The 17,723-nt window shown below is 37.3% G+C and overlaps 3 protein-coding genes and 1 non-coding gene across 5 annotated transcripts; 2 read left to right on the top strand and 2 right to left on the bottom strand.

Moving 5' to 3' along the window:
- Positions 1–370: 370 nt before the first annotated feature.
- TRNAI-UAU lies at positions 371–444 on the bottom strand. Its single transcript has one exon. It is a non-coding gene; the product is annotated as a tRNA-Ile (tRNA).
- A 2,229-nt stretch (positions 445–2,673) lies between these two features.
- On the top strand, positions 2,674–3,571 carry LOC119989449 (RING-H2 finger protein ATL40-like). The gene has a single exon (XM_038834969.1). The coding sequence runs from the start codon at positions 2,724–2,726 to the stop codon at positions 3,381–3,383; it is 660 nt and encodes a 219-aa protein (XP_038690897.1). The 5' UTR covers positions 2,674–2,723; the 3' UTR covers positions 3,384–3,571.
- A 2,525-nt stretch (positions 3,572–6,096) lies between these two features.
- Positions 6,097–9,594, top strand: LOC119989461 (glutamate receptor 2.7-like). The gene is made up of 5 exons (XM_038834994.1): positions 6,097–6,493; positions 6,606–7,885; positions 8,072–8,378; positions 8,473–8,858; positions 8,948–9,594. Exons 1-5 carry the CDS (start codon positions 6,205–6,207, stop codon positions 9,452–9,454), a joined length of 2,769 nt encoding a protein of 922 aa, XP_038690922.1. The 5' UTR covers positions 6,097–6,204; the 3' UTR covers positions 9,455–9,594.
- A 166-nt stretch (positions 9,595–9,760) lies between these two features.
- LOC119989462 (apoptosis inhibitor 5-like protein API5) lies at positions 9,761–16,708 on the bottom strand. 2 transcript variants are annotated; one of them, XM_038834997.1, is made up of 17 exons: positions 16,529–16,708; positions 16,297–16,419; positions 16,032–16,193; positions 15,659–15,758; positions 15,504–15,569; positions 14,585–14,682; positions 14,426–14,500; positions 14,102–14,251; positions 13,788–13,853; positions 13,621–13,686; positions 13,239–13,349; positions 12,912–13,001; positions 12,718–12,824; positions 11,010–11,124; positions 10,866–10,931; positions 10,675–10,778; positions 9,761–10,324 (listed from the first exon to the last, which is right to left on the bottom strand). In XM_038834997.1, the coding sequence occupies exons 2-17, from the start codon at positions 16,396–16,398 to the stop codon at positions 10,093–10,095; spliced, it is 1,710 nt and encodes a 569-aa protein (XP_038690925.1). In that variant the 5' UTR covers positions 16,399–16,419; positions 16,529–16,708; the 3' UTR covers positions 9,761–10,092. The 2 variants fall into 2 exon arrangements, with proteins under 2 accessions (XP_038690925.1, XP_038690924.1); XM_038834996.1 differs by having other exon boundaries at positions 16,297–16,708.
- Between the last annotated feature and the right edge of the window lie 1,015 nt (positions 16,709–17,723).

Below are 17,723 nucleotides of genomic sequence, written 5' to 3'. Positions count from 1 at the left end.
CGATAGATGTCGTCGTGAAATCAAAATGGCTGGGGTGATTTGGGTCTTGCTCGAGTCCATCTTGTTAAGTCAGACAAAAATAATATACGAAAAATGGACCTGTCCAGGCTCCAGCTGCGGCTTGAGAGCATCCGGGATTCCTGGTAATTCTGGCCTTCTGGGTTATGTGGGTCAGGGCCTGGATTCATTGCTTGGGTCTACGGCAGGCGCATGTGGAGTCGCTGATAGTTTCGGCGCGGCTTTTAATAAACTCGCTGCTTTGGGCCTGGCTTGTATAGTGTTGGACCGATTTTCGGCACGCTAACTGGACATGAGTTAGATAAAGATCTGGGCCCAGCTCGTGTGAGAACGAAAAAATAAGAAAAATTTATGGTCCCGGCGAGGCTCGAACTCGCGACCTCCGGCTCATAAGACCAGCGCTCTAACCAACTGAGCTACGGGACCTTTTTAAACGCTTGCCAATCATTAAGATATATGATCATTAATAATAGATAAGTCAAATACCCAATATCAAAAAAATAACTTACCATAATCGAAACGCTAAAAAATTACTTTCCATCAAAATTATTGAAAGATTGAGGTAGTAATAATTACATATGCATTTCATTTTCAATTTTTTAATCGCTATGAAGCAAACATGCTGTTGATAGTTCACTGGCGCAACCAACATCTTGATGAAAATATGAATTATAAGTTCTCCCAGGAAATTGATTTTCCTTAAAATAAACAGATTATTGATATTCGGTCAAGGATTAATTTGTTCGATTCAGTAATAACGATTTAGAATCAATTGATCTTTAGTAAACATAATTTGGGCTCATGGGAGACTTGAAACTCTAATTAGTCTTGCTTCAAATATTGGAGAATTCCAAAGATATCATAGTCTTATTCTGTTGACACAAAACCTCTCAGAAACCCAGTAAAATGCCACATACGCTATACATGTTGGTGCCTCAACCTACAATTGTTAAATATTCAACTTTCGATGATGTAGGGTCGTCTGCAACCTTTGGTTCCTGCAACACTACAAAGAGATGAACCGTTAGAAGCTCTTAGACCGGACCGGATTAGGGGTACCGGTCGAAGAGACTCCAACGATCAAGTCAGTAATGGAGATGAAAAAAAAAGTGATCGTGGACGAAAACCGACAAAGGATTGTGTTTGGGGTGAGTATTTTGACAGAGAATTGGGATAGAGTGTTTAGGCTAGCTAGCTTATTTATGCATGCCCTTTCCAAGGATGGGAAAGAACTATTTATATAGTCCTCTGTAACAAGAAGAGTGTTAAAGTAATATCTTAGAATTTGGGTTCATGCAAGTGGTTATGTGACAAGTAAAGGTGATCTTTACAAAGTGATAAAACAAGATTTATAAAATAGTGAAAAGATGAGAAACAAACAAGTTAGGAGTCAGGAGGACACACTGATGGTGTCAGGCTGCCTAATGTATCACATGGGCGATTAGTGGATCGTGAACCCCGATCTTGATGGACCTGTAAAATAGATAGAAGTATTGGGCTTAACCCCAATTTTCAAGGTCAATCCTCAAATTTTTGTGGACTCACTTAAATAACGGTCAAGCCTTGTTTTTTCAACTAACATTATCAGGATTACATGATGATAATGGCGAAATGTCTTCCACCTCTAACATTGGATAACGTGTGAAAGGGGCTTGAAATTAAAGGAAAATCAACTCTATTATGATATGATCATGACCTAAAGTCATGCATGCTTTAGAAAATTGGCTTGAGGACCAAATTAATATTTAGCCATCCCATCCACTTTTCTAACGTATGAAATGGTTTTAATATTCTACGTTTGTCTTCTAACAATCAAGTCTTCTAACGATCAAGCTGTATTTGTATTAGGTAATCTAACAAAAAGAAACTATATATTATGGGTGTTTTACATGTTGATGTTGTGTCATGTGGGCCCCCTCGTGGGTCCATGTAGAAGTAGAGCCCTATATATAAATTAAGTAGAAAATAAGTAACCTTCTATGATTCGATAGATATGTTGGGTATTTGGAAATATGTAGGATGTGATCCACCTAATTGTATTTCCCCCCCTTTTGGAATAAAATTCTTACTTCAAAAGAAAAGTTATGACTTTTGGATGCCCAATCTGATTTTCAAAACAACGCCATTGGAGGGAGATTTTTGTGTTCCTCATTGGAACCTCTCTAATGCAGGGCAGTTTGGACCCCACAGGCCGCATGTTACGAGTTTTCGTGTGTGGAATCTGAGCACTTTCCTAGTATTTCGTTAGGGAGTGTGACTCCAAAATATTGATGAGATATTTCAAACCTAAGATCTATGTGTTTATATAAAATGTCATGGACCCGTTATGATTCATATATATATCGTATTGGTTGAATAAGTTTCAACCGAGTAGTTTATATAAGTAAATCCATCAAGAACCTTACATGTTCATTAGACATTTTTTATCGACTCAAGTACCATTCAATGAGATGGTTTAGAATAGAATAAAACCGTATGGACCCAATACGGACAATTATTGTATGGAGTGAGATTTCTAATAGAACCAACTCCGGGGTTACGCAATTAGAGGAATTATTTGTAGATTTGTTGAAAATAAAACCTACTACGTACGCCCATTCATCCTAAAGTCAACAAAATTGAAAATGAAATATAAACAAATACACACTTGAATTAATATATATTGAGAGAGAGCTGAATCAAAAAATGGAAAAGGTGAAGCAATCATGAGTTCCGACGATGATGATCAAAGCAGCAGCAGCAGCTTCAGCCCCAGCCGTAGGATCTTGATCATATCGATCATTTCCTTACTGGTTATCACAATCCTCATCGTCATGCTTCATCTCTACTCGCGATATCTTCGACGACGACAACTTCGAGAGATCAGACAACGCCGTAACACGCTCAATCGTCTTATAAGCGCTCAAATCGCGCCGGACGTACCGAATTACAGGGACGACGACCCACCCAAGATCGGGCTCAACCCATCAGTCATAGCATCACTGCCTAGGCTCCCGTACAAGTCAACCAGTGATCAAAACAGTGAATCGATCGTAGAGTGCTCGGTTTGTTTGGGGAACATAATCGATGAGACTCCCGTTAGGCTTTTACCAAATTGTAAGCACATGTTTCATGTAGAGTGTATTGATGTGTGGCTTGCTTCCAACACCACCTGTCCAGTATGTCGGACCACGGCGGAGCCCATGAAAGTCCAGCCGGAGGAGAATAAACTGGGCCCAGACAAGGCCCAACCGTCGGCTCCACCTATGGACCAAAATGGGTCGGGTTCGCGGATAAGCTCGTTTAGAAGGATGCTTAGCAGGGATAGATCGAGGGTCCAGAGTCGTGGAGATGACGTGTGTGTTGAAGATTTGGAGAGGCAGTGACGTGTCTGTCTCTCAGTATTTCTTGTAGGTATATATTTATGCGTGTTATGTTGAATTTGATTGTTAATTAAAATTAATTATGCGTAGAAGTAGAATTAATTGTTGGAAAATTCAATTTTGTGGGATTTGAGTTGCAAATACTGGTTTCTGTATCAGTAGTGCTAGGTAACTCATATAATTATAATTTATAGGATCCCAAGTAGTTTCTTAACAAAATTTTAAAATGTTTTAATTCTCAAAATAGATGTTAGATTTTATAAAAAATGACATATTCAGAATCAGTGCATAAAGTTCTTTCTAACAAGATCCATTATCGATGAGTTTTATCGGGTGAATCTTAATTTCATTGTTTTTTTCAAAAACAATGAATTATAAGCTATGCTTTAAAAAATAATGAAATCTATATTAAAACAAAAAATTTTGGACAATGATTCTGAGATAAAGGAGTGGAATAAACCTATTGGATTACCAAATTGATGAATTACATGTCATTTTCGTTTCTGTATTTATGTAAAATCACTTGGTCATTGTGCTCTTAATTAATCTTTTATCAAGAGAAGACTAAATTAAGCTAATTATGTAGAAGACAACCGTACATAAATATATGTATTGAGTATTGACCAAGTAACAAAAATGTTCCATACGAAGACAAGACATTAAGATAAGCCTTCTCCTACACGATATGACTTGCGCTTGCTCTTGTTTTTAACCACTATTTGTTTTTTGTTTTTTTTTTTAAATTTAAATTTTATGTTTTATGTTTTCAAAGTATACCGGTATAGCTAGCAAAGACTGCATCATTTATTTTGTCCCTTAATTTCCAAGGAAAAACAAGCCCATGCACAAATATAGTAGTCCCCGAACCATCTAGGGGCTGAGCTAGGAAGTAATAATGGGGTGGTTTAATATTAAAATAATAATATTTTGATTTGCGGGAAAAAATTTAATGGGGTATGGGGATAGCGTTCCCAGAGAAAAAATTTCAGGGCTATTTTATCATAATAGAACTCATTGAAATAATATTATCAATGAACAGTATCTTGATGTTTGGTCTCATAAAACAACCCCAAAAGGTTAAACATAAATAATATTAAAATTGATGAAAACTAATTAAAGATCATGATAAAATAATATATAAATGTATAAGTACAAGTCATATTTCAAATGCAATCTAATTTTTTTTAAAAAAATAAGTGTTGTTATGGATAGTTATTTAATATTAACAATAATGGAATGTATAATATCAAGGTTATTATTGTTATGTATCGTTTCTTATTATTATATTAAGTATTTTTTTTTTATAAAAAAAATTAAGCACATATATGTATATATATAAATTTTAGGAGGCTACGGCTTAGTGTCGGCCCTTGGGTACGCCCTTGAATCCATCACCCGAAAGACGAACTCCATATTGTGCATCTTCCCTATCAATTTAAAGCATTCATAACGAAGTGTCGGGATTTTTTTTTCATAATGCAAAAATGCATAGTTTTTGAAACCTATCGTACCGTTGGTCCGACCGAAAAAATCATAAATCGACGGTCATCACGTTTTTTTTGCTCAAATCATACCACATAAGCAGTTGAGCTGTGTGACTCGAGGTTGGATCGGAGGTTTACAAGAAAACTATGAACCGACGATTTACAAGAAAACCAGAAAATCTGACAAATTACTATTAAAGGCCTCTACGTCAACGAAGGCGACAGCGAGTTTGTGATTCGAAGGCGACAATCGATTCTTCTCCTTTCATAGGTCTCAACATCGACCATGGCGCTAGCCTTAATAACTATTATGAACCGATGATATTTGTTGATGAATTCGAATGACTGAGCTTCCATACACGGCCGATTTGGTATCGATCTTCACGGCTAAGCAGTAGTATCGGTTTCAAAGGAGTTTTCGGTAACGATGTTTCAAAGTTGAAAAAAGTATTCGACTTTGATCTATTCTAGTGAAAATGACACGTACATCGATCTTTGCAAGTTTCTAACCCATCTAATCATAGGGCCTATATATCATCAATGCATTTTTTTCTAGAGGATTTTCTTTTTAAGGGATATAAATTAAGCTCCACATTTAAGCATGTCAATGTTGTGCTGAAACAACCTAAGGTGTTCACGATCACTGCAAAAAAATAGAGAAATCAGAAAAACAAATCAAGATAAATTCCACCTAAGCGACAAATGATTTATATGGTTCATCCAATCTTGCTTACGTCAACGAGTGTCCAGTGACGATGACAAAACTCATTGATGAACTCTCTCACACGAATTCTCTTAATATAAGTATTCGCACTATTCACTTCTAGAGTTTTCACAATAAGAATAGTATTTTTTGGTTTACAGAGATAATAACCAAGATATCCTTAAAAGTTGTATCATTTACAAAGATTCTCCAACTCACACTAAATTTCTCTATTTAAAAAATTCATCAACAACAGAATTCCCAAGCCGAAGTTTTTTGCAGTGCAAACTTCATCTGCTTTGACCAGGTAGCGGCCACCTTAACTTTGACATTCCAATTTGATCTCTTGAAGACCATATGGTGAAGTTGAATTCTAACAAATGAGGCATACTGTTGTACTACTATTCAATAAACTTTCACCCTCCAAAGGCAGATAGATTGTTTGATTTGGTCCCAGTAGACCAATCCAATACAAACTACGCGCTAACGTCTGCAACTTCATCTCTTACTCTTCAACACATGACGCACTATCACACAAACCATATCTTATAAATTCCCATCATATGCTATACTGTATTATGCTGGTCCTCAGCAATTCTTTGCATGATTTCTTATTCAACATAACTAAACTAACGGAATGTATCCCCAACTTCGACCTTCCTCTTCCATTTCTGTTAATTCGGTTTCGAAAGCTTGCTTCCTTTTGTGTCTCTTCATCTTACATGGAGCTGAAGCCGCCACCAATAGCAGCGACAAAATCACATCCATCGGTGCAATCATTGATGTCAGCTCTCGTATTGGCAAAGAAGAGAAAACTGCCATGGAAATCGCAGTTCAAAACTTCAACAACAACTCCTTAGACAACAAACTAGAACTTTTCGTCATGGACTCCGCGGGAGGAGGACCCCTCAAAGCTGCTTTTGCAGGTTGGTTTTGCTTTCTTCAATTGTTAGTTCAAAGAATTTAAGGGCATGAATACTTTCTCTTAGTAGTAATAATTTCTGCTAATTGTATTCATTTATTTTCTTTTTATGGCAGCTGAGGATCTGATTAAACAGAACAAAGTGAAGGTGATTATTGGGATGGAGACATGGGAGCAAGCAGTTCTAGTGGCTGATATTGGAAGTGAAGCACAAATTCCGGTTATTTCTCTGGCTTCAGCAGCCACAACACCACCATTAATGCCGATTCGATGGCCTTACTTGGTAAGAATGGTTGGAGATGGTGTTGAACAAATGAGATGTATTGCATCCATTGTTCATTCCTACAACTGGAGAAGAGTAGTGGTTATATATGAAGACGACGTATATGGTGGTAGTTCTGGCAAGCTAGATCTTTTATCTGAGGCACTACGAAAAAATGGTTCAGAGATCGAGTATCGGTTGGTTCTTCCACCATTTTCTTTACTGTCGAATCCAAAAGAAGCTATACAGGAAGAGCTAATCAAGCTAATGGAGATGAAGGTGCAATCTCGGGTTTTTATAGTTCTTCAGGCATCATTGCCTGCAACAACTCATTTGTTTGAAGAAGCCAAGAAGAAGGAGCTCGTAGGGATAGACTCGGCGTGGATAGTCGCAGACACTATTACAGATTTACTTGACTCTGTTGACAGTTCTGTTATATCATCCATGGAAGGTGCTTTAGGAATCAAGACTTCTTATGATGACAATAGTACCTCTTACAAAAACTTGAGGACTCAATTCCGGAAAACTTTCTGGGGCAATTATCCGGAAGAAGAAGATTTTCAGCTAGGAATTCATGCTTTAAGAGCTTATGATAGCATTTCTACTGTTGCAGAGGCCGTGAAGAGAATGACCAACTCTACTAGTCCAAAAATGTTCTTAGAAACTATTTTGTCAACCAATTTCGCCGGTTTGAGTGGCAAAATAAATTTCAGTTCCGGCCAGCTATCTTATATTCCGGAGTTGAAGATTGTAAATGTGGTTGGAAAGAAATATAAGGAACTAGACTTCTGGGTACCCAAATTAGGGTTTTCGAACAATGGAACTCTGGTCATAGTGGGAAATGGTGAAGCTCCTAATCGGACAGGAGGTTTGGCAGGTCCAGTGATTTGGCCAGGGAATCCACAACGCTCTCCGAAAGGATGGGCTATGCCTACTGATGTGAAGCCTTTGAGGATTGGAGTACCAAATAGAACCTCATTTAATAAATTTGTGAGCACTAGTCATGAATCAGGGGAGACAAAATATGATGGTTTCTGCATTAAATTATTCGAGCAGGTGATTGGTGAACTACCATATGAGTTTGTGACTCACAATGGAACATATGATGAACTAGTTCTTGATGTCTATAACAAGGTAATGACTTGATCCTCTCAAGTTACAGTTACAACTAAGTTTCACATGATTAGAAATTTTCTCATGGAATAGTCTCTGGAACCTGTTCTGCAAGACTTTTCTAATGGTTTCTCAATGAATAGACTTTTCTAATGGTTTAATTTTCTTTTGATGTTGATTTGATGATATTTATCTCTTGTGTGGCAGAAATATGATGCTGCTGTTGGTGACATAACCATATTGGCGAACAGATCGCTAATCGTGGAGTTTACACAGCCATATATGGAGTCCGGGTTGTCAATGATAGTTCCAGCTGAGGTTGAGTCAAACTGGATATTTTTGAAGCCATTCTCCTTGGAAATGTGGTTGATGACTGCTGGCATTTTTATTTACACAACATTGATTGTTTGGTTCTTGGAGGCCCGATCCAATGAAGAAGAATACGGACGCACCCGGAAGAATCAGATTAGCACTGCACTTTGGTTCACTTCTTCTACTTTGTTCTTTGCTCAGAGTAAGTATCAGTACTATCAGAAATATTAATCCAGCTATAATATTACTTTGCTATATGTATTCAAGCATTTATAGTGCTATGTATTTCTTTGCAGAGGAGAATGTTAAAAGCAACTTCACCAGAGTGGTGGTAGTGGTGTGGATGGGAGTTGTGTTTGTCTTAACCTCAAGCTATACAGCTAGTCTTTCTTCACTGCTTACTGTAAATAAACTGGAGCCAAGTTTTGAATCCAACATACGTGGTGTAAAAGTAGGCAGTGATAGTGAATCATTCATAAAAAATTATTTGCAACAAGTACTCAAAATCAACAAAGATAACATCAATACCTTTACGGGTGATGACGACTATGCAGAACAGCTTGACAGCAAGAACATCAGTGCAGCCTTTCTTGAGCAGCCCTATGCAAGAATATTCATGAGTCAGAACTGCAAAAAATACACTATCGTTACAGACAATTATCGATTTGGAGGTTTAGCCTTTGTAAGTAAAGTTGTTTTCATTGCAACTTAGACATCACATGTTCATATAAACAGAAAACAGATTTTTCTCACTTCACTTTGTCTTTGCAGGTATTCCAGAAAGGGTCCCCGATAGCCACCGATGTTTCCAGGGCCATTCTACAGCTATCAGAGAATGGAAAATTTAAGGAGTTGGAAGAAACCTGGTTTAAGCCCGTGTCCGGGTGCTCAACCAACGGAACAGCCGAGGATATTGAGAGTCTGAGCCTCCACAGCTTCTGGGGTCTCTACCTTTTCACCGGCATTGCTTCTACTCTGTGTGTGCTAATCTTTATAGCTTGCTTGCTACCAAATTTTCCCGGTCATCAAAGTGATACAAATTCAAGTAACGAAAGTATTTTGAAGAAAATAGGTAGGTTTGCAAGCTTCATTCTTAAAGCAGAGTACTCTGTTACTCCAAGAACTGATGCTGCACCAGGTCAAGCACTGGATCAAGCACCAGATACGACAGAATGCAACTCCAAGATTTCGGAATATGCGAGTTCCAACGGCAGTGCACAGAATAATAAGCTCTCCTTACCAGCTGAACTTCAAATGCTACAGATTTCCAGAACCTAGAGCTGGCAGGCCAGAGATGAATTTTTTTTTTTCACTCTCTAAACACATTTCATAAAACTGCCGACTCTGTAGGTGACTAAAGTAATGTAGTAATGTACATCGACGGGAAGGAAAATATTTGTATAGCCGTGGTTCAGCAAGTTTGAATATCCTTGGAAATTATTAATTAACTGAGTCCACTCAAACATGCCTAGTGACCATCCTTAAATTGTCATAGTAAAGAAGAAAACCAACGCAATCACTCTATACTGTGTCGACAATTCGACATGTTGTTTCCTCATCTAAAGAGTTAAAAACGACAGGAAAAACATTCAAAACGTCTAAACATTCAATATTGGCAAACACCCCATCTTACACAAACTTGGCTCGAGTAAACCCACCGCTAAGCATGAAGCAATTCCTAAATCTGAAGCCAAAAGTCCATCCCAAGTCATTCTACTAGAACAAGCTCCAAGTTAAAACTTGAACAAGCAATCGAATTGTTAGCCCACAACAAATCTAAAAACTGGTCCGCTGCCTGTTACGTATCAAATCTCATTCCTGCAGAAAAAATTTGGTACATTAACTTCTATTTCCATTCTTGTGGTACATATTAACTCTTTGAAACTCTGTTCTTCCTCTGTGCACGTGAATCAAATCTACCAGTAACCCCTTCCACGTCCACGTCCACGTCCACCCCAGCCTCTACCTATGCCCCTGCCCCTGCCCCTTCCCCTGCCACCGCCCCTTCCCCTGCCACCGCCCCTTCCTCCGTGAGAAATATCTTCCAATGCCCTATTAACAAGCTGATTTCGCATGCCACCAGTTCCACGGCCCTTCTTGCTCATACTACTGGACCCATTGGAAGCAGCAGCAGCAGGCCGTTTCCCTCTGTCCAAAAGGTGCACCAGAATAAGAACATATCAAGATCTGTCTACTTGGTAATAATTCAAGTATAATGTAAGAATATGAAGTTCATTTCCAAAAACGCCAATAATGTTAATCCAGTTTTCCTAATATGATTATAGAAGAATATCACCAACCACAGCTGACAAAAGTTAAGAAACTGTTTTGACAGCAATCCACTCTTCAAAAACAAAAATATGTTTGCAGAGCTCATACCAATCACGTGAAACACAGATCATTGGATGACAAAAAAGGGGTAAATTACAGGAGCTGGGAAAAAAGAATTAACAATGTCAAACACAGTATAGAAGTAGAGGAACAGGCATTTCACGTACCCAGCAGTAGTGCTGGTGGAAGACAAAGAAGGTTTCGCTGCTTCTTTCCAAGAGAGATTGACGCTTTTATCTCCTATAAATGAAGGTGTTTTTGAATACAGAGGCTGAAATATTAAATAAGAATCAGTACCTATAGTACACATATACAGGCATAAGCATACTTTATTAAAAGAAAATCATTCCTATCTCACCTTAGTCATTGCCAATATGTTGCTGCAGGTCCGCAGCCCAGTTGTCGTATTCTGTTTTTGAGTTTTCTGCACGACAAAGAAAAGATGAAATAGTTAAAAGTTACACCTCCCAAAGACCATTAGATATCCTAATAATCAACTCACAATGCTATCCTTTGCTTCATCAGATTTAGCTGCTGCCATTGCTTTGCTTTGCTCAGCCATTCCCTGGGTTAACTTTTTCATGGTAGCCTTAGATAGTTCTTCTACATTTTTCAACCTTCATCATTGACACAAAAAAGTCAATTAAAAAGCCATGCTCAAGAAAAAAACAATAAATCATGTGAAAATATCTTTCTTCAGAGGAAAAGAGTAAAAAAAAAATAATAAAAAGAAAAAAGCAGGCACTCAAAATGAAAACCATGTTGCATATCAACTATTGCACTTGCACCAGCATCAGTTCCACAGCACAATATATAAAAAGTACTTTTTTGAATAGAGTAATGAATTTTATTGCAGGGGCACCAAGTAGACGCCAACAGTACATTGTAGATGTATCAAGTTTCCAACTATCTCCTTTATAAAAAAATTAGCCCTTATAATATACGTAACAAACTCCATTGGTCGATACAAAAAACTAAAATCAACAACCATGATTGCTTACCGAACATCTATTGTACTTCTTAACAACCTCATTGTTCTTAAACTTTATTCAAGTTCCATAACTACTCAAATTTTCATAGCATAGGTAAACAACTTTCATGCACAAGGCTCCCGCAGTGGACAGGGTCGAGAACAGGCAGAATATACACAGACTTTACCCCCATATAACATATGGAGAGGCGGTTTCCATAATAGAACTTATGACACCTAATTTACACCCCTGCAACTCTACCACTAGGCACATGTTTGTCTATCAAATTTTCATAGGATAATGAAACATAATAGTAACAATGACTCGTTCCCAAAAGACCCACTCATCATAGCTAGCAAACATGAGAAGCTTCCAAGGACCAATTTCCCTCCACATTAGTCCAGGATTGCCTCACATGTGAAAAATAAAAAAGGAGTTGATTTCGGATTCCCTTGAAGAGACGAGAAACTGCTGAAAGATATGCATTACATGCATTACAAACTAATAGTTTCTGACTTTATGTAAGACGAGATTAACGGATGAGCAGGTTAAGTATACAGGAGATGCCTCTATAGGCCCAAATAAACAAAAAAAAGAAGGTAAAACTATAACTCAAACTCCTAAAGTTTAGCAATCCACAGACTTTACAGATGACACATACTGTAATTTTACGTAGGACACCCAACAGAAGAGTGAGATGACAAAGGAGACCTAAAAAAGATCGTTGAATATTAACATCTGATATAAATTAATACCCACAAAATTCTTTGTACTGATAAGAAAATAACGCTTATTCTAACTCTCGAATCAATATTAATTCAAATACAACAGAATACAAGGATCCAATAATAAAATGACCGACGAGAGATAATTATCTTATAATAGATGCTTGATGATCTCCCATCCCTAGTTTAGACCAAACGACAATACCATGCAAAAGATGGATACATAAATTATCTTCAATCAACATCCAATTTGTAAGGCAAAGGCAAGAGCACGCTGCCTCTTAGCTTTACCAAAGTGCAAGTGTTGACTATTCCATCACATTAGAATTCCACTGAATTGCAACCATTGTGAATTGTCGTATCTCCAGGGTAACTGACAGATAAGTCGTGTAACTTCTTTTACTGTATTGTATAGTGATGCCAACATTTAAGTTTAATGTAAGGTATATTTGGGCATGGTTCTCTGCAGGTCGTAAAGGAAAAATAAACAAAAGAACCCTAATCAAGGTATTACCTCTCAGTGAAGTCCTTGTAATTCTCTGAGAAATCCTCACCAAGTCTATCTGATGGTTGGCCGGTCACTATCTTATAGCCGCATAAACTGTTAGTCGCATTTGGAGCCTATACAATAACAGAATCATATAAGCACCATGCAAAAGTTAGTAACTAACCTAGAGTGCATCAGCAAACATAGATCAAATTGATAACCTTGTGAGCCAAATGGTGGAATGCATACAACAAACACTCCACATAAGTAAAGTTCATCTCTTCTCCAGTCTTCCTCCGAGCCATATACTTCTGAGAAAGAAAAATAGCATGGCTTGGACATGAAAATTCTATATAAACATGAAAGTTGAACTCAAATATTTTATTTATAGAATTTACTTCAACAAAAGATGTGTTTTACGTTTTTAAACTGAGACTCTTACTAAATGAATGTGCAGATAATAAAAATAGGAAAAATAGCAACATCATGCCCGCCAAGTCGAAGCTCACAATAAATTATTCAATCAGCCAGAAGGGTAATTTATGTACCTGTAGTAGTTGAACAAGCGACGGAAGAATCTGGCGTGAATCTTGCGGCGCTGTATAGGATGAAATTTCAGCAAGGGCTTTGAGTAAATCAAGTTTCCGTTCCTCCGGAAGCTACATGAAGAAGATCATTAGTATATTTCTCATAAGAAGGTAAGAAGTAACTCTTCACCCACAGGGGCTAATTGCAATATATTGAGATTAGGATCTGCTAAAAAATCACCATAATATCATGCAGGAGGAAGAAGTAGAAGCAGCACGCATAAGGTTTTTTGTTTCTTTTTTGAGAAGAAAAGGAAGTTGCATGCTGGGTGAAGCAAACAAAAGTAAAACTACTATTACAACAAACACACAGACAAATAAGAGCACATAAAAGGGACATTACCTCGTCAAAAACGGGTATGATATGTTTGTTCAAATAATTGAGGAATTTGCTGCTTGATGCATTCCTCTACACTCACTCAAAGGGCATGGCAGTAGTCAGATAAGGAACATAAGATACCACGTACAGTTAATCATTTAACACAGGATCACGGGATGCAGTTCACATACCAGGAAAAATGGAAGAGCCATGTAAAGGCATGATATCAACCTGTCAATATGATCTGTATCTGACACCTGTGTAGCCACTCAAATAAAATACATCATGATAATGGTTCAAAAATAATACAAACTATCCAAGCTAGAGGATCTAATGATGAAAAAGATTCTATATTGAAATTTACATGTAGCAAATGGTTTAAATGACCTGAGTTCAACCTTATATTTGAACATACAGATATTTTTATGGCAATGCATAACAAAGTAGTCATGGATTTGGGTTTTCTACAGCTTCTTTAAACCAGTAAAATGTAACGGCAACTCACATTGAATTGTGTATCTAAATCTGCCTGTCCTTCAATTATTTCAACAAGCTCCTTCATACGCTCGGGAGGAGCTTTTTCTCCATAAAAGCTCAAACTTTTTAGGAAGTCCATAAACATTCTAAATTCTGCTCCAGTTACATCTTCTAAACTCTGCAATGGATCTAAGTCAAATTAGTCATGCATCTTAAAGGACGTTAACATGTTACATAAGCACATCAGAACATTTAACATCCACTGACAAACAGTTCAAAATTTCTGGGAGGAAAAAACATTCAGAAAACTTTAACCATATAGAAGTTACAGTAAGAGAATTCAAAAGCATACCTTCTTTATCAAATCAGTTATATGTCTTTCCATTTGCTCTTGAGGCTTCAACAGTTCAAATTTAAGAGGGAAAACCTGTGATTTTAGCTCCCTATCATCATGTGTAAAAGGAAGTATGATAAAGATAGTGATAATAATTGTACATGTTGATCTCCCGACCTTATCTCTTATAAAGCTTAAGACTTTCTCACGGATAAATTCATCCGTAGATGGTTCATCAACACTCCCAACATGCTTAAATAAGGCAGACAATGAAGCTGCAACAACAAGAATAAAACATTTCTTAGACATAATAACCAGAGAGAAAAAACTTATTAATTCCTGATAAGTTATAACTCATCAGAGTTTTAGTAAATCACCACTTTCACGTGCACATCAAGTAGGTTGCTCCTATTGAATTTCTCTTTCTGTGTAAAAGAGAAAACAAGTTTCTAATCACAGACATCAAACCAACAAAACCAGCGCTTAATCGTCTTCTAAATCTTAAAGACCAGATCAGCCTTCATATGTCTCCTCTTTTTTCTTCCGAAAAGTGAAAATTTATTACAAGGGGCACCAAGCAGGTTAACAAAAAGGAGTAAGGTTATGTATTACAGACATCATAAATTTATTGGACGTCAAAATCTGACAATTATGTTGCAAATCTGCATTCAAATTTCCTTATATTTACAAGTTAATTCTTATAACAAGAAACCTTTATCGATGGAGGTACACGTGAGAATCAATATTAAAATATGTGCTCGCTTTTATGAATACTTGCCATAAACAAGTTTCATAGACCCAGTAATTTTTCCTACATACAGAAACTGCTTTAAGAAATAACCATCCCAACCATGTGGAACATACAAAAATTTAATAACTATGAATGTTGAAACTCACGTTCAAGTTTCCAGACAATGATTAGGAAAGATGCATATCAAAAATCAGGTACAAAACAATGCACCACGTTTTCTCGAAACAAAAGCAAGAAAAAAAATAAAATATACGAGCATGTGTACGGCAAGCAGACAACAAACGCATCAAGGGCTAAATTCAAAGTTCAAACTCTTTCCTCCTAACCCCAGAAAAGCATAATTACCTTTCACATCCTGTCTCAGCAAGGACATAATGGCTTTATGCACAGCATCTCGCTCCAAAAATTCCTCTAAAACCATTAAGCCAACATCAGGATCAGGATTCAAAAAAAAAATTCATAGCCAACCAACTTCAAAAAGGGGGGAAAAAGAAAACTACCAGCTGCAAGGAGTTGTACAAGAATGTCTACAATTTTTGGAAGATACTCAGGGGTATCCTTGCAGAAGAGGGGAAGCCCACGAATTGCGTGTACACGAACCTGAAAAACAAAGGGGAAAGCAAGTTTCAATCTCATGCTACAAAAGAAAAGGTTCAGAATCAACCACAAAATTACTACTACAATTCATTTTAGTTATCCCTTAATGTGCATACATAAAATGCCTCAACTATGATCAATTAGAAAATTCACTACACTCCGAATATATATTAAATTATTTTGCACAATCAACTAATCAACCTCAGAGCCAAAAAATTACAGCTTTAATGTGATCATACTATATTTGTTGAAAAACGCATATTCTTAAATATTTACATGTGTATCTCCTTCCTCGATCAAGTCAAGATGAGCGTCCACGGCCTGGCTGGAGAATTCGGGGAAGAACTTGAAGAACCGTGGAATAAGCTGCGCCGCCAACTGCTTAATCTTTATGCTCGTCTTGGTAGCGTCGATAATTCCCCGGTAGTCACTGGCATTCTGCACCAAATCCCCCACCGAACTAACGTTATCAAAACGTCGGCCCTTTTTGTTGTGCAATTCAACAACAGCTAAAATAGAAAAGGAACCCTAGAGTGGAGACCTGGGACTTGTCCTTGGCCTCATTGAGGCGTTCGCCAAACTCGTAGAGCTTCTCGATTTGCTCGGACTCGATTCGCTTCTCCTCCTCACTTTGTTCGGCCATTGTTAAGGCTGGATTTAGGAGCTGAGAGGGAAATTTAAACAATACATCAACAAACACTATGATTAATACTCGATTCGAACTTCCGTTCGGAGTAACAAATACCAACTGAAAGCAATATTGGGGGCCGTACAAGATGGTGGAGCTTAGTGAGGGATACAGTAGAGGACTAGAAGAGTGTGGAGTGAGAGAGAGAGAGAGGAGCGGAGAGCGAACTCGGAGTCCTCAAGAAAGGGCAATTCTGATGCTTCTGCAGTTCTGCTCACGGGAAACACGTCCTCGTTGTCGGGTCCCAAAAATTTTGTATCGACTGGATCGAAACGTCATCGTTCCTAGCAGTGATGACTGATGAAGTGATGATCTGTGTGCGCTGATGGGTTGGATTTTGGAAAATAATGGGCCGAGCCTTTACTTAGTATAGAGGTGGGCTTAGGCAAATACACCCATCAGGTAATGACTTAACCCATGATTTTACAAAATGGGCCTCATTGGCCCATTGGACATTGGAGAAAGACCATTAGTGCTATCACAACCACTCCTACCACTAATAGGGATGACAAAAAAAACCGATCCGAGCACTATTCATACGGTACCCGGTCAGTTTAAAACCCGAAAACCGATCCTATAGGTTTTGGAAACGATTTTGGTTTTTGTTTTCAAACCCGTCATGTTTTAGGGTCGGGTTTGGTTTTTGGTGTCGGGTTTAGGGTACCCGAACCGTTTAATAAAAAGATTCATTATAGTAATAATATTATAAATCATCTATAAAAATAAACTACTAAGATATTAAATTATAACATGATAAAGCATATTAAAACGTATATATTTATAGAAGCATACTAATAAAACTATAAATTAGACAAATTTGAATTATAAAATCATAATTAATATAAATCATACTCAATATTAATTTATGTTAATATAATCTTCAAATAAAAAAATAAAAAATAAAAAAGTTAAATGGTAAATGGGTACCTGATGATAAACGGTTATGGAACGGTTCCGGTTTTGGAAATTTAAATGGTTTTTTAAATGGTTTTGGAACGGGTTTGGTATAAAGTATATTAAATGGAAACGGTTTTGGTATTTTATAAATGGAAGGGTACCCGACCCGTTGCCATCCCTAACCACTAAAGATACTCGCGGACAACATATTATCCAAGATTCCAAGTCATACCCTTTAATGATTTATCCTCTATTAACAGCCAAGCTCAATTGTCTTGTCAAAAGAACAAAAACGTACAAATTTGAATTCAAGAGAAAAAAAAAATGTATATAGGTGACACAAATTGGATATTAAAGACAAATTTGTATGTAGAAGGTACAAA

The sequence above is a fragment of the Tripterygium wilfordii genome, chromosome 21, assembly GCF_013401445.1.
Source record: "Tripterygium wilfordii isolate XIE 37 chromosome 21, ASM1340144v1, whole genome shotgun sequence".
Taxonomy (NCBI): Eukaryota; Viridiplantae; Streptophyta; class Magnoliopsida; order Celastrales; family Celastraceae; genus Tripterygium; species Tripterygium wilfordii.
The sequence above is the reverse complement of the archived record's forward strand: the minus strand, read 5'-3'. Positions and strand labels throughout refer to the sequence as shown.